General features: G+C 44.4%; 1 protein-coding gene across 2 annotated transcripts in view; it reads right to left on the bottom strand.

The window, feature by feature from the left end:
* The window catches only part of lhfpl6 (LHFPL tetraspan subfamily member 6), a 43,615-nt gene that overhangs the window by 22,477 nt on the left and 342 nt on the right, over positions 1-20,796 (bottom strand). Inside the window, exon 2 of one of the 2 annotated variants that reach the window (XM_022748924.1) lies at positions 19,342-19,859. In XM_022748924.1, the coding sequence (XP_022604645.1) occupies positions 19,342-19,726 (385 nt within the window). In that variant the 5' untranslated portion in view covers positions 19,727-19,859. The remainder of the gene's footprint in view (positions 1-19,341; positions 19,860-20,796) is intronic. The other variant, XM_022748925.1, reaches the window with a different exon arrangement.

Here is a 20,796-nt window from a genome sequence, read left to right as displayed (position 1 = left end):
GTCAAGACGTGAGCAGTGACAGGGAAGTCGGCAGCGCCCCTGACATCTGTGACTGATTACAAGTTGTAATGTGCCAGTGATAAATGTGTGAACATGAGGCGGTGATGAATTTAACACTGCTCCCCGAGGAACACAGACCTTCCATTACATGTCTTATTGCTGTCTCTGCCTCCTGATGGCTTAATTGATCCTCATGGGCCAACAAAGATAACCCTCCTCCACCCATCCACAGATTATGATACCCGATAGGCAGGGGTGGGGGGCGCTGCGCGCGGTCGGGCGGGTGGGAGGGGCTGGGGGGGTGGACCACAACCACTTTTAACCCAGCTAGCCTCTTGTTCAACATTTAATTACAGAGCTATAAGGCACCGAGTCTCTGGTAATATTGAGCAGTTGCTGGACCATGAAGGTGATTGCAGTGTTTTATCACATAAGTTCATTTTCATTGGATACAACTTGTTTTTTTGTTTTTTTTGTTTCTTTCCCCCCTCAGCAGAGAAAACATGGAAATGGAGCCACTGGAGTGACTGGCATGTCCTGCTGCCAGAGCTGCTCCCTCTGCCGTGGTGCGTGGTAAACCGAGCGCCTTCATGGATGGATTCAGAGGAGAAATGCAAAGCATGGAGGAATAGCACTCATTTCTCCCCACAGAGGTTGACCACGGCATATGCTGCCGCTTATTATTCCCTGTGTCTGCCTGTTTTCCATTGTATTTATAGCAGGGGGAACTTGATTTAGATCTGCTCCATCTGGTGATTCGCTGTAGGGATGGGTGCCACATCTTCCGCTCGTCTGTGTAAACCCCCCCTTCCCCCCGCCCCCCCACAAACACACACACACACACACACACACACACACACACACACACACACACACACACACACACACACACACACACACACACACACACACACACCATGCTTACTGGCCTTTATTTAAAGGAGATGGTAAGTGAGATAGCAGGGCGTCACTCCTCTCTCTCCACCTTTCTGTCTGACAGCAGCTGCTGCTGCACAGTTTATGATGCTGACTGGGAGGCACTGGGAAAAGTGTGGGGAGGGGGGGACTCTGGAGCCTGTAAGGTGTAAAAATCCCTCCCACTTTCTGTGGTGATATACAGAGATTCCACGGGTGGCCTCCTGAGTGCCCCTTTCCTTTCACAACCCCCTCCACCCCCAAGCCTCAGCTCCCATCAACCTTCAGCAGCCCCTGAAAACGAGGTGGAGGAAAGTGGAGGTAACAGATCTGAGGTTTGGGGGCACAGGGGAGGAAGAGGCTGATTAAAAAGCGTCTGACTTCCACGTCTGAATCTCCTTTTACCTCAGTATAAAGGATTTGTACCTACAAATGGACCGAGTGCAGGTTGCAGCTTCATTCGATTCATGTAAATGCACTCCACAGGAAATGTAGGGCAGGATAGCCGAGAGCTGCCAAGGGATGATTCCCTTATCTAATAAAGTCTCCAACTGCTGCCATATGGGCACCGGCAACAAGAAAAAGAATAGCAAAATAAAATTCTCTGTATATTCCTGATCATTTCAGCAGCACAGACATGAGCCCATTTCCACCGTAATTACATTTTAGAGGCTTTCATAATACCTTTAAATGGGAAGGAAAGTCAGTGCAATGGACAACTGGTAATGTGATCGTCTACCCATGACTGACACTCAATTCAAATCTTTCTTTAAATGCCCTTATTTCATTACCCCCTAATGTATTCTTTACTCAGTGTGCTGGTGCAGAGAGAAGTGGGGGAGAGATGAGGGAAGGGATGGTTAAAGATGAGCTGCTATCTAAAATGCCTCATTTCATGGGTTATTTTTCTGCTAAAAAAAAAAAAAAAAAAAAAAGGAAAGTTCAAATTGGGTAATTTCTAATATCATGATTAATCGTCATCGGGCTTCAGCTGAAACAGGCCGTTTGTCTCCTTCACCTCCATGTTACGACGGCGTTTGTTGAAGCTGTGTTTGATTTTCCTCTCCAAAGGAACAAACGAGGAGCTCAGCCTCGGGCGGCTTTGTCCGGGGCAACATGTCATTCACTTTGCCACAATTGCAAGACTTTCTGAGTGTACTTGCCAGAGTAAACAACTCACCATAAGGCTGGCTGTCTGTCTGCTGCGGCACGGTGGAGATTTAATGCTGAATGTCAACAACATTGTAGTTTTATTCATTTATTCATTGGGATTTCTGTAAAACGGATGATTATAATGCGGATTCTGCAAAAAATGCAGTTTCAAGATAAAAAAAAAAGAATTTATTTGAATGTGAGTAACTTCTTCACCAACTTCTAAAGATTCAGACAATGTCGCTAGAGACTAGACTGAACTACAGTCTCCGCTGTCAGATGGATGCATTGTGTGACAAAACACAAGCAAACAGGCACACAAATGACTCGCAAACAGTTCTCTGTCCTCCTAAAATCTTAGCGTAATGGAGAACAAACACGCTGATGGAGAGCATCGCTGGCTGCCTCAGCACCATGTGCATGTGTTTGCACAACCGCGAGACCCACTGTTTGTTCTAACCTGGTGATGTGACAGAGCTACGACTGAAGTTTACAACAGGAAGAAAACAATAATATCAGATGTTATTTCAGCAAACATCATGGTGCGATATGTGAGAAGCTTCGACAACAGAACGGGGCCAGAAGAGGAAACAGGAAACTGCACAAACACCACAGCTATTAAAACTAGCTTCCCATGCTATTTGCTCACCGGCACTTCAGCGAGCGAGTATGAGTCACGCCTGCTTGTCGCGTCTGAGGAGGCTTGGGCCTCCCTGTGGGGCTGGGGGTGGGGGGGTGGGGTCGTCTTCACTGCTTTTCACTCCCAGACTCACTGACAGTGCGTGGGGGAAGAGACACACCACTGCGCCGGTGCCCACCTGGTCACCAGATGAGGGCTTCGGGGTTCAGCGTGCCCACGAAGCTCTGCATATGCAAGCACCACAGGACAGGCGCGAGGCTTGGCCCCTGCCTGTAGCCTGTCTTGAAGACGGATGATGCAATGCTGCTGGGCCTGGGGCCCCGGGGTTCCCTGCAGGGACCTCACTATTGGGCTGGTAGATTAGGTTTGGATCACAGTTGACATGCCACAGCAGAAAGCAAAGGTTGAGAGAGAGGGTGGAGTATTTTCCTCTAGTTCAAAAGTGGAGCAGCCGACATTTGAGCCAGTGGTTGAGATAGAGGATATGCATTTCTACTGCAGAAACAGTCAAATAATCAGTTATTCAAAATTTAAATTGAATTGTCTTCAAGCAAAAATGCCAAACATTGACTGATTCCAGTTTTTAAATGTGAGCATTTGCCACTTCTCTCTGGCTGCATGTCATCGTAAATTAAATATCCTTGTGTGTTCGACTGGGGGTTGGACAAAACAAGCCATTTGAAGGTGTCACCTTGGCCTCTGTGAAATGAGCTGTGCCCCTATACATATCAATATTGATCATGAAAAACCTATGTACCGCTTTCGGCTGTTCATTTGTTTTGTTCAGGCCATTACAACATAATAATAACTGATCGTCTTTCGACTTGTTTAATATCATCACTGAAGAGATTCACATTAGCAGCCATTCAAGCAACAGCAGCCCATTTTCCCCTGTGTTCACCTCACCGCCCCCACCTATTACTGCTTCCTTGAAGATATACAGCCAGCCATATACATGCCAATGAATCACAGTCCTGCTCTGCACGTGACACGTTGCCCTTGGTTAGGTGTTACTTCTCAAGCTCAAGGTCTAACAACGGGGTAATTATCACAAAGCGCTGAGATAGAGGAGGATGTTAGAGGATATGTTTAGCCAAGGTGTGAGGGCGGAAGCGGGGCTTCTTTAATTGCCAGACACATGGTGGAGGATCAATCATTTGGTGGGTTTTTAAGACAGAAGACAAAAGAAGGTCAATGGCTAGATGTCAGAGAGAGAACGACAAAGTGCTGTATGTGAAGAATGCAGATCAGAATCGGAGAAACAGTATAAAACGCATCCAGAGTACACAGCGAGGCAGGACAAAGTCGCTCACCATCACAAGTGACAAACTGTGCTCTGTTGGTATAGCTCAAGAGAGGATGTAGATCTCTTTTCAGAGATCAATAAGTCCTGCAGACGCCCCTGTCACGAGCCCAGGCCTGGTGCCTGCTTTTGTCTGCATCTCCACCCTGCACTGTCCCCACGACGACCACTCGCCGCCTCTGTAGTTGCCTGCAGGGCTCACTGATGGGAGCAGAGCGTGCTGAAAACAACAAAGCTTCAAGCGAGGACACTATAGCAGGCTCCGGGCTGATGGATCTGAGCTTTGATCATGATTACAGATTAATGTGGCTCGGGGCAGGTGTCTTCCTGACTCAGGACACCCTGCTGAGAGCCCATCAATAAGCAGTGGGAAGGATGGCTTTGGTTTGAATACTTTGTCTCGACGACACCTTTAAATCCCTGTGATACCTTTGTACAAGCTGTCTGCTATGAATTGTTGTTTTGTTCAGTTGCCTTCCAAGAAAGAGGATGTTTGTGAAAACCCAGGGGAGCTGCTGACTGGATTTCAGAAAGGAAACTATTTTTTTCTATGAAGGAAATCATAAAGTCTTGCCCAAAGGAGTTTAAAGGAAACACATCCCAGTTACTTCGTCCCATTTATGTATCTGGTTTTCTTATCAAACACAGGTTTTTTTTACATTCGGCTTTGTCGATTATCCCTCTATCCCATGTTTCAGCAGAGAAAACTATTTCACTGTGACTATGCTGAAAGTAATTGTAAAAACACCAGTGCCTTTTTTTTTTTTGTTTTAACTTTGGAATAGTCTGTGAGTGTAGTATAAATGTGCCTTTTCAAACTGAATGCAATGCCGCCGGAGGGAGGGTGGGGGATCTCCACGCACCAGTTGCCAGTAGCTGGCCGACAACTGCTCAGGAATAAGTGCTTAGCTCCTCTCAAGTCTTTCACTGTAACTGTCTCTGGAGGGTAGAGAACAAAATTGTGGATTGACCAAGTAACCATATATTTGCCATTTTTCTTTCAGTCCTTCCTGTGGACTGAGAGCACGATGTAGAAGAGCCAGAGGCTATGAGATTCACACCAGCACGACCCTTTGGGATTGCAGTCCTTTAAAATAAAAAGCTGTCCGATTTCCTTTCAACCCTTAGACGTTTCATTTCGGACTGTTTGCCTCTGCTGGTTTCCCTGTCTCACCACACCACTTATTTTTAATCATGAATTCACTGCGAATATAGCCATATTAATACATAACTCAGTTATATGACTGCTGGCAGCTTTAAAGGGAAATCCCCCATGAAAAAATGACTATTTTTAGTTGAGCTCAGGTGGTGTCATTTTTTTTTTTTTTTTTTATTCCTGCAGATAACCGACAGTCAACATGTGAAGGCACTGTATATTCACTGCAGTTATGCTGATAGCAGAAAAGTCCTCAGTAATGTAAACATCCACGGTAAACATCAGGTTTTGGTTCCAGGCAAAACAATGAAGAGCTCCTCTATTCTGCACCAACAATCAGTGCCTCTACAGACAGACAGAAATCCATTGCAGCATAGACAGATATATTAGTTTCTCCAACAGAGCGGCCACTTGTTTTTCATTAAAAGGTGCAGCTCTCGCTTTGCAGTCTGATCCAAAAGTTGGTCTAATCACACTGGAAGCATCCGCCAAGATACATAATAAAACCCTGCTCATATCCTGGAGGACATTTCCAGCACAGATCAGCAGCCAGTGAGTCCACGTTGCTCTTTCGGCCGTTTCTCTGCTTTTTTTGACAGGCAAAATAATGGATAACTCATCTTCAACTGCATTGCCTGAGGAAGTGGAGGCTAAATGATCGCAGAGCTCCAGACACAGTGGAAGCTGGAGGGGGAAGATGCTGAGATAATAATGGACGTTTACTGCTTCAAAACCCAGCGGGGTACTGCAGAGTCTCTGTACGCCGCACAGCTGTTTCTGCTTTTATTGACATTGTGTACATGCAGCACGGATCAGTTTTACCGGATGGTTTCCAGACTAGCCTTGATGTCACTGCCGTTTATGTTTGAGGTTCAGTGTAACTACTGAGTGACGGGTGTCAAACCCACCTGCCTCTGTAATTGCCACCTCTGCCACCTCACGACAAAGAGCTGTTACAGAGGTGGAAAAAACAATAATGGACAATATTTCATTCCTGGCCCAGTCAACTGTGGGAGAATGAGACAGGTATAACATCAAAGCACACATCAGATATCAAGCAGAGCAATCAACACAGTACAGCCTACGCTTTGTCCACTCCGCTGTGTGACTGACAGTCTGCACTGGGTTATCAGCAGGCCTGAGTGCCTGTGACTTCTCAGCTTCTATTATCTCCCTCTTTGCACATGACGAGCCATTCAGCATCCATGTGCTCTGTTTGAAAAAAGAAAACACACACACACACACACACTCACTCACTCACTCCAGCTAGCCATTTACTCTGTGGTTATCTTCAAATGTCAGATGGCGAAGCACATCATGGTCAGGCTGAAACGCGTCGAGCAGAACAGCTCTGGAGGACTTCACTTTCAGATCCAGCAGCAGCTCTCACGGATATTCAGCGATGTCGACTTCTTAACCTGCTCCAACTTTGTCAGAACAGCTCAACCAGCCAGCCACTGAAACTATGTTGTTATGACAGGCAATCAGCTGAATCTCCTTTTTTTTTTTTTTTTTTTTTTTTTTATTTGTGTAGAACATACACGAAATAGTCACATCAAATGCGTGCCTTGTGAATGAGCCAAATTCAATTGGAAAAGCCATTCTGACAATTTTCTAATGAAAGCCGTATCTTCACTTTCCTTGCATTTTACGTGCTCCGGCAGACACACGGGGAGGCATCAGGAGGCAGGGAAAGCAGGAGTCTCCCTGAGGGGAATGCCAACAAAGGACCAGCATTGGAGTAGCACTATCAGAAGAGTCATGATAGCGACACATTCACTAATTATCACGTCTTAGCTGGCGGTGCAGGAGATAAGTAGATGTTGAATGATATCAAATGGCAGCAGAGCAATACACTTCAGCTCCTAAGGGCTTGGCTCCACATATAATCACTCTGTTATTACAAATCTTCCATTCTGCTTCACCTTAACAGGGTTACACCCTTGCTGGTTTCCTTCCAATTTGCCCATGTAATAGTGCCTACAGTGAGGCTATAACACTGGAGTGTGGACACTGTAATGAGGTTCATGTATTTCATAGAAAAATCCATTTTTTCTTTTTCAGATGTTGCACACTGGAACAGTCAGAAAATAAATAATAATTTGATCCCATTTTTGCTTTTGAATGGATTCAGATTACTTTGTCTAGCGACGATTTATGTAAAATGAAAGCATCAACACAAAGCAGACAAATGACAGTGGTCAGTGTTTGCATTATCTTGGGGCTATTCACCGAAGATTGGTGTTTTCATTATGTTGGCGTGTCTATAAAGCCCGAGAATAACTCATATTTAATCATTTCGATTCATCCACACCAGCACCCGCGAGAGACGTCAAGTCATGAGCCAGCTCAAGCAATAGCTGGAATTTGTGATTAAAAAGCCCTGAGTTCAGTCACAGCACGCCTCTAAATCACAACAAGAAAAACTTTCTGTAATATTACGGTCTAACTAACAAGAGCCAGGTTGCTGTTACCATGGGGACGCATGGCAAGCCTATATGGACCAAGGGCTGGGTGTAGCTGGCTTGTCAGGCCTGGGAGGAGAACAACGCTGGGGCTCAGACTGGTCCAGAAACAGAATTAGAGCAGAGAGCAGAGTCACTGTGCTGGATCAAAGACTACCTTTGTTCCTATGCTGCCTTTGGAAAGGAGCAGAACCTCTCAGCTTTTGCTTTTCCTTTGAGTCTTCTGTGACATTTTGTTTCTGTTTGAGCAAAAAAAAAGAAAAAAAAAAAAAAGAACATACACATAAGTCAAGCAAGAAGTAAGTCAAAACAGAAAAGAGAATATGTGACTAATGGTAATAAAGTGCATGAAAGCAGCAGAGGAAGAGGCAGCGTGGCTGTGGAGGGCAGATTGTCTTCCTAATGTTCTCTGCTCTTGTAACAGGTGAGGGAAGAGATAAGGTATCGCTGCTGATATCATTATCCCCGCCTAGCATTCAGCTATTTGTAAAGTGCACCTGACCTGACTTGTTAAAGCAAAGTTCCTCTGATTTAGACTCTGACACTATTTCATTCCCAATTCATCTGTGATAACAGTTGTCTTTGCATGGCATTTAATAATAGCTTCCAACCCTCGGGCAGCTCCGTACAGCTCTTCCACCATGCGGTTTTTCACAACAACCCTATATATGGCCAGATCTTCATAAACACACACAAATATGGATGGAGCACTTCTTCTGTCCTGTTTATAGCCTCCACTAGCTTTCTCTGGGATGAAGCTCACTTTGTGCATTCCAGAGACCTTGTGTTATGGTTTCAGGGGGCTGCATTTTGGTCTGGCTCAAAATACATCCAGACACTCTGTCTTACGGTGGACTGAATGGGCGTCCCATCTTGGGGCCTCTTATTCCAGAAGCACTTACACAGCCTTCGTCTGCTGGCTCGACTGGGTATATGCCTGACTTCGAGCTCCATCTTGCTGGGGCTTTCTTTATGTCTTGCAGTTGTTGTTGCTGATTGTTTTTCCCTATCGGGTTCACGGGGAGGCCAGTCAACAAGGTGCCATTTTACTGTTGAGGCTACAGTCTGCTCCTGGAGGGTAAAAATAGACTGCGGGAGATGAACTCAGCAGAATGGTGTTGTGTTGTTTCTTGAATCTAAAGACGAGGTTAACTTGTTCAGCCTGAGCAGCAGACCAATGACTTTTACAAGACTCTGGAGATTTCTTCAAATGTTGACCCCCCCCTCTCTCCCTCTCTCTCCATGTCTCTCCTATGGGTCTGCACCCCCTGCTGCTGTGGAAACCAGATCCTATAATGGGAAGAGCCCACCCAACTGCTGCTGACCAGCTGGAATGAGAGTCTGGGAAGCAAAGCAAAACTGCACTCACACTGCATCGCCTTCCACCCAAACACTAACCCCCCCCCTAGTCTCCCCACAAGTGTAGCTGTGGGCCACAAAATGGAGATTATTGTTCAGCTTGTGACAGCCTTAGAGAAACTCAGGCATGGCACACTTTCTGTTTTTTTTCCCCCTGATACATAATTTCATGCAGCGCAATTACAGGGTTGTCATTTTATGATAATGACAGGAGTGACATTTTGCTTATTACTACGCCAAGGTGCCTTTGATGGTGTGTTTTCTTCAAGGCTTCAAAAAAAAAAAAAAAAAAAAATAAAAAAGCCCAATCCACTTTTTCAAATGGAGTCTTATTCATATTGATCACTAAACACGCAAACACTTCTTCTCTCAAGGGTTTTGCCGCCTCTAATTTCTATAGGCTGAATTCATAACAGAAGCATCCTTGACTCTCTTACCATTCGCAATCCCAAGCTAAATATAGATTTTAGTCCACGGACAACAAAAGGAAAGCTGCACCGTTTATTCAGTTCAAACACTTTCTATTGTGCAACACGTGCTCATTGAAAGCCCCGCGAATCAAACTTGTAGTGGTGCTGGAGATGGGGAAGTTGAGTGAGGCGAGGGGAGGGGAAGGGGCAAGAGAATATATTTACCCCAAATTCCCAGCATTCCTTAAGGCAGACAGCAAACGCAGGCTCTGGCCTCAGCACACAGGACATTAATACACTCAGCCACATGCAGGCTTCAGCTAGAGGCTCTCTCAGAGGAAACACAGACACACAAGGAGCAACGAATTCACACTTTACCACAGCACATGTCCCCTTCACACACGAAACTACTGTCACCATGTCATTAACAGACATGATGGACACATGCATGTGCACAGGTGACCCCCCCCCCCGTCCTCCTCTGATCTGACCTTCAGCTGCTTTTTTACGCCACCATCACCTGTCCCCACCGTCCAGCAGCCACATGTGTTTGGGTGACCCACCGAGGGACAAAGCTTCTCTCCCAGAGCTGAACGTCGACCCTGATCTAATTCTCCCAGAGAGAGTCCTAGAGGCGACTCTTTTCCACACATTACTTGCCATGAGAGCTCGGTCTCTCTTCATGCAGCTCTTGCAGCTATTCCTGGCCTTTCAGGAATAACACGCAGGAAATACTTGGACCCATTGACTCAAATTAAATGAGCATCCACGAGTGTAAGTGGCGAAAAGGAGAAAAACAACATGGTTTGTACTGTCTCTTAGGAATATAGAAGTTTGCAATATGATGTACCTTTTGTTTGCCAGTAAATAAACTAAGGACAGGCAATTATTATGGATTCCTTTACCAAAAATAGACTCCTCTCTTGGATATTCTATGCAGCCATTTTATTTGCAGATCGGTCTCAATACATCCAGCACATATTATATTTCCTTGCTGGCCTGTTATTTGACCTACGAGGAGGCAGCACAAAAGGAGTACTGACCCCACATTCCCCCTCACTAGGAAGAACAGGCTATAATTAACTGTAGTGTTAAAGGCACGGTGCCTCTGAGACTGTAAAACAGGGTATGAATACTGAGCAAACTACTTTATCCCACAGGGCTCCTCAGACCCAATCTACCCAATCCATACTTATTCATTTATTCAGCCAACTCATGGCCTCTGACTCCGTCAGAAATGTTTAATGGGTCAAATGTGGGCTTTCCATCTTCTTCATTTCCTAATTAGACACAACATGTGGTGAAGTTCAGGAAAACAGTTTTTTTTTTTCCTTTTCCCTTGCTGTCTCTTTGTGTTTCCCTTCACACAATAAGGTTTATCTGCCACAGAAACAAGTACTAAGACAACTCACGCTGAATGAAGGTGGGTTTATTTTTGTATCCCTACCTGTGACTAAAGTATTGCTCAACTGTAAGTACAGGCTGGGGCAATGACATCAAACATGCCCTCCACAATGTGTGTCACCAGTGATACAGAGCAGCGGAGCCCCCGCCATCTGGTAAGCATCTGTCTGAGCGGTGATTCATGCATTCACACATACTCACTGTTTTAGATGTCAGCGGCAAAGACGTGATATGCGTTAACAATTACTTTCCTGTCTGCTTCGCCCTCTCTGTTCCAGCAGAGGAGAGTGTCCTGGGTAATCATCTCATAAAATAAAACTCTTGACAAAGACATTAATGAAGTTCCTGAGGCCTAGAGCTACAATTAACTATTCTTTTCATAATCTGTGCTTATGTCATGTGTATGAACATGTTTTGGTCCATGCTAGCAGCCTGTCAGCAGGAGTCAGAGATATCTCAACAACTATTGGATGGATTGCCATAAAATTTTACACAGACATTCATGTTGCCTAGAGGCTGAATCCTAATAACTTGCTATTGAAATCGCCATGAAATCTGGTTCAAACATTCATAGTCATCGGGGTCCGGTTGCACAAAACACCTGATGTTTTCTTCTTAAGTATGGCACTTAAGGTTTAATCTTTCCTTAGTTGAGGGAGTTACTTAAGGGTGTTGCACAGAAACTTATTTCTTCATTAACTTGGTCGTGTTGCAGTTAAGATAGAGTCAGAGGTGCCTTTAGATTTTTTTCCTTACTTTGGTCACTAAGGTCTTTTGTGCAACGGTTTATCTGACTTTAAGTGAGTCCTTAATTAGACTAAGATAAGGAGAAAACATTAAATACTTAAGTGAACATTTTAAGGTACCTTAAGGAGAAGACTTGAGGGGGTTTTGTGCAACTGTTTTTATTTTAAGGAAGCCTTAACTTACAACTTAAGGAGAATCTTAACTTAAGGCTTTTTGTGTAACTGGCCAGTACATTAATTGATTCATCTAGTACTATTATTAAGTCAAAATTTCAAGTGGCTTATGATCTGCAAGATTAATGCTATTTCCATCAGTGTCTGCTGCACTTTGTGTTTTGAGCTAATTAGCAAATGTAAATATCATTATAACACTAAGATGGTGAACACGGGTAAACATCAGCATCTTAGCATCGTCCTTGTGATCACGTTAGCATGCTGACGTTAGCATTTTTCTCAAAGTACTGCTGTGGCTCAGTATAGCGTCACAGAGCAAACAGCATGGCTGACTCTTGTTGAATAATTCTGATTTCCCAGAGGCCACAATCAAATTGCTTGTTCAGTCTGACCAACAGCCGCCAAACCAAAAACTACTTCATTTACGATGATAAAAAAACAAACAAAAAAAAACAGAGACTCCTCAAATAGAGGAGCTGGAAGCAGCAAATGTTTGATATTTTTGCTTGGTAAATTACCACAATTGATTATCCAAATTGGTGTAGTTTCATTTTCTGTCAATCATTTCCCTCAACAATAGTTCCAGCAAATATCAAGTTCATTTCACAAATTCATTCATTCTCCTCAACTCTCAGGCTCCCTTGCTCGGGCTGCATTAATGCCAGACACGACTGCAGACACACCAGACACGTTTTCTGGAACAGTTCTGTTCCCAGTGACAAAAACAACACAATATGCAGCACGCCTGCTACTATGGCAGTGAAAACAATGACTTAACAGAGGAACAGGCTGAAATAACCTTTCTGTCTGTCCTTTGGTTTCGCAGACTTCCTGTTTGACAAAACTAAATCCCTGTTGATGCTGGGCTTTCCGCCCTGTTTCTCTCCCTGTTTCTGTCTCTCTTTTTCATCTGTTCTTTCTTTCTGTCTTTCTGGCTGAGCCCACGTCCACTCTTCGGGTCACTGGGTACTGGCCCAATCCACACTTTTTTTTTTCCTGCTTGTGGCAGACAGCAACGTGAACAGCCACTGTGAGGAGGAGCGCGATGGAAAGAGATGGAGAAGGAGAGTGGAAGGACACAGAGGGGTGCACAGAAATCAGAATTAGGGGAAAGGTGAAACAAGCCCGAAACAGAGAGTTAAAGACTGAGAGCGGTAACCTGTAGTAACCTGAAAGGAGACGATAAAAAAAAAAAAAAAACACAGACTACGTTTCGCTGCTCTCCAACTCAGAAACACCCTCGTGGTGGTGGTGTTGGTGGGGGTCCGAGGCAACTGTATGTTGTGCAGAAATAGCTGCCGGTCTGCGTGAGCGCATTACAATGTTGCAAGAGTGGTCGGCACTTTAGGTGATCAATCAACCCAGAGGAAGAGATGTCCACTTTATAACCATCAGTGGCCGGAAATGTAAGCAATGAAGAGCAAGATAGCGTTCTAAAAACCATTACACAAGACTCTTGTCCGTAGTGAAAAGGCCTGGCTTTCTCCTCTCAAACATATGGGCCGGTGCTATCTCATTAGTTTTATGCAATGCCTACATGGCAGATGAGACAGTGCAGTTCATCATCATCACATCAACCTGGCAGGCCTTCGAGGAGGAAGGAATACAGATAGGCTTTTGCAAGTAAAAAGGATAAAGCGGCACATCAGGGAATATTTACCCATCGCCCCGGAAATGTCTTGTGATCCGACACCATTAAACAATGACTGTCACGAGACACTGTTCCAGACAGAATCCTCCCCTGGAAACATGAGCTCTTCATCCCAAAGCCTTCCTCATATGGATGCGATTTCATTTTGTTGTACCTCTTGAAAATGAGTGCTGGTGGTGAGAGGGGAGTGGAAGCACACATTCTGGGACTGGGCGGGATCCAGCTGGCAAGAACTCACAAAGCTGACACAAGGACAAAGCTCCTGGCTGTGCTGGTATGGCTCTCGAACAGGACAACACACTCCTGTGCCAAATGGCCCTTGGCAACATTTTGGAAGCCACAATGGCAGCCTATTTCTAATTTATTTACATGTCTTTAAATGTATTGCTCATGCTCATGCCCTTGACCCACACTTTAAACTACAGCGGTAGCGCAGACAGATGTGGTAAATTGAATTTCATTTAGCCCGGATGACCTGGATCCTGTATTACATGCTGTGTGCTGCGGGTCACCTCTGGGGGAATTCAAGTTACTAGAGGAAGCGATACACTTACAACAGAGGCGAACTTAACTACAACAGACCCGGAGTCGGATGTATTTTTATGTGTGTATCCTCTCTGTAGCTTCATATTGTTCATTTACTGACATTCCACACCAGTGTTGGCAAACGAGAGGCTGGCACAGACCTGTAAACAGAGCCAATCAACCAGAAAACGAAACGGAGAAGCTTTCCCAGAAGGCTACACAGCCAATTATTTGATATATCAGATCAACTGCAGCTTTAGCAGAGGCTGGTGTGGGAAGTATTCAACCAGCGTGGCCAGCATGCCGGTGAACACTGCGGAGGCTAGAGCCAATGTGTTGTATTGTTTCTGCCCCCCCCCCCAAACAACACATCCTTTTATTTCAGCCAAAGCGGCCTAATAAGGTTTCATCTACTTCAATTCCGTCTCTGCTTTTCACTGTCTTTAGAGCTTTAGCCTTTTCTTCTATTCTGCTCTGAAGAAGTGAAACATCTAAGCCAAAAGATTTGCAACTGGTCAAAAGAAAAATTTATGTCAAATAAATTACGAGTTTGTCATTTCCCTCTGAGAGACCTCCCAGGGGCGTATCATAAAGCAGAGATGCATGTGAAAACCCATATTTTTCTGATCTCATTTCATCAAAGAGCTGTCAGAACCGCGGGGTAATATTTAACGTTATAGACATTAAATGTCTCTAATCAATAATAACTGCTCTTAGCCCATCGCGCAGTGATGACATCTTATCTCCCTCCAAAAAACTGTAAAGAGTTCTTGGTACTTCTCCCAGCAATGACAGACAAAATTAGCCTCCATAGATTCCCTGCTGACCACAACCTTCCCTTATAGCAGTGAAATATGCTGCGTTGAGCGGTTTCAAACTGTTCTTTTTTTTTTTACATCCCTTGGGGAAACTACACTACATAGGTCTGCACCTCCTCTGAAACAGCAGTATTCGAAGTCCTCTTGCTTGTACCCTACATACTGTCCCAACAAACTCCCTGCAAAGGGAAAAAGGCTGAGTGCAGCCTGTCATGCATCACATTGTTTGTCTTGTTATTTAGCCTTCAGTTTCAAGGACATAGCAGTTCAACACCTTCTCAATAAAATACAGCCTATATCCCCCCCTGGCCTTGAGTAGCTATATCTCCTGACATTTTTATCAGGCGTTAAAATGATTTCAATCCGGCTGACATTCTCTGCAGGTCAAAGCAATACTTTCGAAAGATTTCCGGTATATTTTGGAACTGCGCTTCATCACCGCCTCTCCTAATGTGCTTCAAATGCTGCGAATCAATCTTTTGGGCCTTTGTTTTTTTGGATCACAACCGTTCTATTTGATTGATTGTCTTGAAAGGGCAACAGGGTACAGTTGCCGGTGACATAAACTGGCTCCACATTTGCAATTTGTGTTACTAAATGGACAAAACGTCACAGTTTATTATTCAGTGTTTTTAGCCTTAACGATGTGTTGAATCTGATTCCACAGAAACAACTTCCTGTCCTCAAAATTTCCAGCTTTTATTCTACAACAAAGGCATCTCTGAAATACAGCTGCTCTTTTGTTGTGGAAAAAGATTACTCTTTTGTCGTCTTTGAAAACAGAGCGCCAGGGTTTATATCAGGTATGAGTAAAATTAGATCACACAGCTCTACTTTTGGCATCTTTGCATTGTTTTCTTTCCAGTTTTTAAATGATTCTGGGGTTTTACGTTTTTAACGCTATGGTTGGGCTTGGCAGCTGGCTATATCGCAAGCCTATTAATCCCTTAAAGTCAGTCGCACAGTGGCTGAATTAGACGGTCTCAGACAAGGTTTTGAGATCTGAAACAAAATCCTGGTGTCGGAGCCAACTCGCCGCTCGCGGCCATCGCCGAAACCTGGAAGTTCAATCGGGTCAGTGAGACAGCCTGAGCCAGGAACTGAGCCCTCTGAGACATCTGCAGATTTCAAACATATTTGAAGTTCAGCGTGGAATCAGTCAGAACTTTTGTAGTAAGGCAACAATCAAACAAGAGAGTCAAGCAGAAAAGGCAGAAATTCAAGGTTTGGAAGGTCCAGGTTATGTAATAGCTTTTACCTTGACAATAAAACATAAATACTAACATCAAACAGTAAACTATCTGGGTATAGCTATAGTGGGCCTTTATAATTCATCTCTGGCTTTAGAGGAAACGCAACCACTGCAACCTGCATTTTCCAACCACTCATCTTCTTTCTCAAGCTCCAACTGCACCACTGTGACATGAGGAAGTAGCAGTTTAAGTTTGTCACTGGGAGATGTAACCAAAGATTTCCTGAACCGTCCCATGAGCACATCAGGTGTCTCGCTTTTAGAACTAGGAGTGTCTCAGTCTGAAAAAAAAAAGTCCATTAGAAGCTGAGTGGAAGAGGCCCCAGGCTCCCATCACTATCCCTAATATTTAACTGGTGATGGAGCGGACCAGTCATCCAGTGATGGGAGCCTGTCGAGACAAATGTCAAAACATAACTGCCTGTCAGGTGCAGTGAGGAAAGAGATGAAATAAAAGAGGACACACAAAGGCACAAATTTAAGGCGGGTTATTGCGCTGAAGGGAAATCCACATATGTAAGAACGGTACAAAAAGTTCTTACATCACGGCTGTTGAAAACAAACGTTAAATAGCTTTTTTCTTCATGCTGTGTGCAGCTCCGCTTGGGGGCACCCAAAAAGAGAAGAGGCAGTGCTTCTGTAGGAGGAGGGAGGGGTGGAGAGGAGGGAGGGGTGTGGAGGGGGGAATCAAAATCCCTAACAACCAAATCCAAGTCAAGAATCTTTCAATGTGTGAACCTCCCGTCTGTGCCACAGTCGTTGAGAGTCCGCACCGCTGCATAACTAAGACAAGGAACTACAGCGAAGGCAGTTGTTTAATGTAAGCAGCACAGAGATCCCAGGCCTTTGATTTATGAGCCAGAACAGTCTCATACTCAGACTCTAACCCTCATGAACGGTAGAGGAAAATCTGGGCCCTTGCCATTAGCAATTAACCAGCTCTAGAATAACTTGCCTGCAGCGAACAGGGGACAAAATAAGCATTAGAAGAGGTAAACAACAACAACAACACCAACAACAATAATAGTCATTGTTAAAACCTATTCTTTCAGTCGGGTCTGCAGTTAATGAGATAAAGCGCTGATAAAGCCTTTCAGCTCTAATCTATTTCATGGGATTGAGATAAATTGCAGGGAGATATAAAGTGGATGTTTTATTTGTGGCAGTTCAGAGGACCTGGCCTCTTTGGTGAGACACTCTTCATTAGTGGACGACAGTAGGAGCGGAGGAAACACACTGGCATTAGACTTGGAACCGCGAGGCTTCCCTTGCATCTTGTGAATTCGCGTGCGTTGCCTTAACCAACTGTGCACCTCATTTGCTCCCACTCCCTGCTAATCGCTGAGATGTGATCCTATCTCTCAGCACACATTTCGGTTTTTCCCCCTGCGGATCTTTATTTCTCAGCGAGCTTCTCAGCTAATAAGAAGTGAATGCTGAATGTTTCAATCATCAGGTAGTTTTTTTTTTTTTTTCCCTTTCTTTTCTCTTCCCTCCCAACTTCCCCTGCCTTCCTCGACATTTCCTCTCCCGTTGTAAATGATAGAAGAGGAATACAAGGAACGGCCCACTGAGCTTCCCGATTGTGTCACTTCCAATTAGCCCTTCTGAGACATCTCTGCCCTTTGGCTCACCAGCATTCAAGTTTAAAGATCTGAGCGGTGCCCCTTGTATTTTGTACCCCGCCTTCCCTCGATCTGCATACGTGTGGCTCTGGATTTGTGAGTCTATGAAAGAGAGGAATCGCGGGAAAGACAGACAAGGATTTTTTAATCCTATAACCAAAAATAGCAGCTCACTGTAATGCTCTATGTATGTGGTTGCTGTGAGCTTAAAAGGAGCTCTCCTTACATAAAAGTGCACATTTCTGAATAAACCAGCCACACTTCACCTTAATCATCCTCGATATTATACATCATTAATACTGATGTTCCTAAGTAGCTAAGCCTTTTAGAACTAGGACATCACGCGTTGTGGTGGTCCTCTGAAGATTTATCCTTCTGAAAAACCTGGCAGCTCTGTCAAAATCTGCCTGCAACCTGCTTTTCTGTCACATCACTTTTTAAAGCCCAACTGAAGTGATGGGGAGGGGGGGGTGGGGGGGTTGTAAATAGCAGAGCGGTGAGCCACAGTATGCGAGCAAACGTTTTTGAGTTAATGAGAGGGCTGGAGCGCCGCAGCTTCTTAAACTAGGGCAGAGAAACTTGGGAGCTTCAGTGGACGCTTTTCCGTCCAGACCTCATGTCCCAGGAGAACACATGTGCAGAAACCAACAGTACATATAAACAAAGCTTGTGTCGTGCGGAGCTGTGTCCACTTACTATAATCAAACAAACAAAGAAGAAGACATTTCCATGGAACAGAGCTGCAGCGTGGACAGAACTCTATTTTTACGAAGAGAAAGGGCGTGGGTTCCTTTTCAACTTTAAGAGGCGCATTCTGGATCAAACCCAGAGCAGAAAATCGCGCTGACTGACTATGGGCATGCTTGTAGCACAAATGAACCTCAATTTTCCATCATTTTATCAGTCAAACTCAAAACAAAAGATATGAACTCGTGCCAAAAGTCTGCTGCACAGAAGATAGGGTCTCACAGAGTGAAATGCAGGAGGGTATTAAGAAACTCTGAGGCACTGCTCTGAAGAGTTTTTCAGATGTTCCACTATATTTACAATATGTCACCCCTTCTATATATTTTTTTTTTAGCTTTAAGTGAAGAAAAGCCATTTGCAGAATACCAGCACACTTGATGTGAAATCAACAATTCAGTTTGTAAATGTAGCACGTTTTGTAGCATGTAGCACTGTGAGTGCCGCTTTAAACTGTGGTCCTGAGTTACAGGAAAAAAATGTAAACTGATCCAACATCATCAGGTGAGTAAGATGACCAATGTCTTACTGGAAGACTTTTCATTTCCTGTGGAGCCCGGGTATCTGAGGAAATGATGGCTTTTCTGGGCTGACAGCAGAAAAGTTGGCCAGAGGTAGACTCTATCAAGACTATCAGGATTTCTATGTCTCCTTGTTTCCTCGCTAATGTGATTTTGTTTCATGAATAACACTTTATGTTGAAGAGTACCAAATAAATTTGATGAGAAGTTAATTACAGCCATTAAAACCTCCCAAATCTATGCAAACATCTATATCTTAGCTTAGAGAGAATCTGTAGTCTTTAAATGCAAAGCGAAGCATAAGGAGTATGTGATCTGACTGTTAAAACCTTCAAGGTCCCAGATCTCATCATGACTGTAATCAGAGCATCTGTACTGTACTCCCTCAGTCAGATGAAAACTACCCACTAACCACACTGTGAAGGCAGTGTCAAGACTGATACACCAACATACACAGAAGAAGAGAAAAACGTAATCTTACCTCCTACGAACTGGATGCCACCGGCCACACGACCAATAGTACGTGAGATGAGGTCAGAGATGCAGCAGCCCATGAGAGCGGTGAGCGCCACCAGCAGGAGGAGGCCGCATCCCACGCCCGTCACCACCGTGCAGATCCTCCACTCCAGACTTGGGATGCCGTTGAAGGAGGCGTAGCGCCCACACTGCTCCAGCATCACCGTGGCCTGCCTCTCTTCATCCCTCACCGGGTACGAGCACCGCCTGAACGTGCCAAAGGACACGGGCTTGTCCATCTGTGTCCCCAGCAGCCAGTAGGGCATGAAGAAGCCAACGCAGGAGGCTGCAGCACACAGCAGGGACAGCAGGGCCCAGATAACACCCGTGCATGTCAGACTAGACGCCATGGTAAACAGTCTGTGAACGGTTCACACAGTCACTGAACTAACAGCAGTTATATGAGCAGTCACTGTGTTGTGGGAAGCCTTGCAGTGAGCATTTAACACAAGCAGTCTTCACCTTCTCAGTGACTCCGGGTCCCTGTCAGGAGGAAGAGAAACATCCAGACTGAGCACTGGCAGAAAAATCACATGCAGGAACAAGTTGTTGGCTTTTGGAATAATGTGAAAAATCACAGTTGGAAACCAGAAACATGTCACCCATCATTAGAAATGCAGCATGAACACAACAACTCAACAACAAGAATCACAGATAGTATCCAAGGAAGAGAGACTCACTCATTAACAGAGCTTCAATAATAACATGATCAGTCAGGCATGGCTGATACTTGATTGATTAGTTAGATCTGTTTTTCTGTGCAGACTTAAAAGATGGAATCAGCAGATATATAGACAAACAAAACTGGACGTGGTTCAATAACAGGTTACTCAATATTGATTCAATACAATTATGATTTCATTAATACATAATGGTAAACATTATCAAACTCAAGCCAATCAATAATCAGCTCAAGTTTGATCAACTGACTGGCAATGATTATCTCCATCTTACTTATTTCTTCTCTTTATTATCAATCATATAGAAATGTTAAGGAATTTTAAAAAAATGTCTTAGTTATTGGGTTAAACGGTCCAGCATCTTTAAGGCAGCAGTGGCAGCAGCAAAGTAACACTAGTTTATCCTGTATAGGCAGCCTATTATTGGAACAACTGGTATTATGAAGTATAGCTGCTGAGAATTTTGTATAATGTGGACAGCAGTGTTAACCCTTCAACAAACCAGCAATATCACCCACATAATGAACTTTAAAATGACCACAGCACAACTGCAAACAATACAGTCTATGACATGTTATGAGTCTATGATGAAATACCCATGAAGTACCAGTAAACTGGACATTTAGTCCAGGAAACATACGACAAGTCCCTGCAGAAACAATCACTACAGGAACACACAGTGGTTTTTCGTTAGGGGTGACCTCAAGGAACACGTCGTATGATCGCAGCGCTCCGACTGT

The sequence above is a fragment of the Seriola dumerili genome, unplaced genomic scaffold, assembly GCF_002260705.1.
Source record: "Seriola dumerili isolate Sdu_G_001 unplaced genomic scaffold, Sdu_1.0 BDQW01000134.1, whole genome shotgun sequence".
Lineage (NCBI taxonomy): Eukaryota > Metazoa > Chordata > Actinopteri > Carangiformes > Carangidae > Seriola > Seriola dumerili.
The sequence above is the reverse complement of the archived record's forward strand: the minus strand, read 5'-3'. Positions and strand labels throughout refer to the sequence as shown.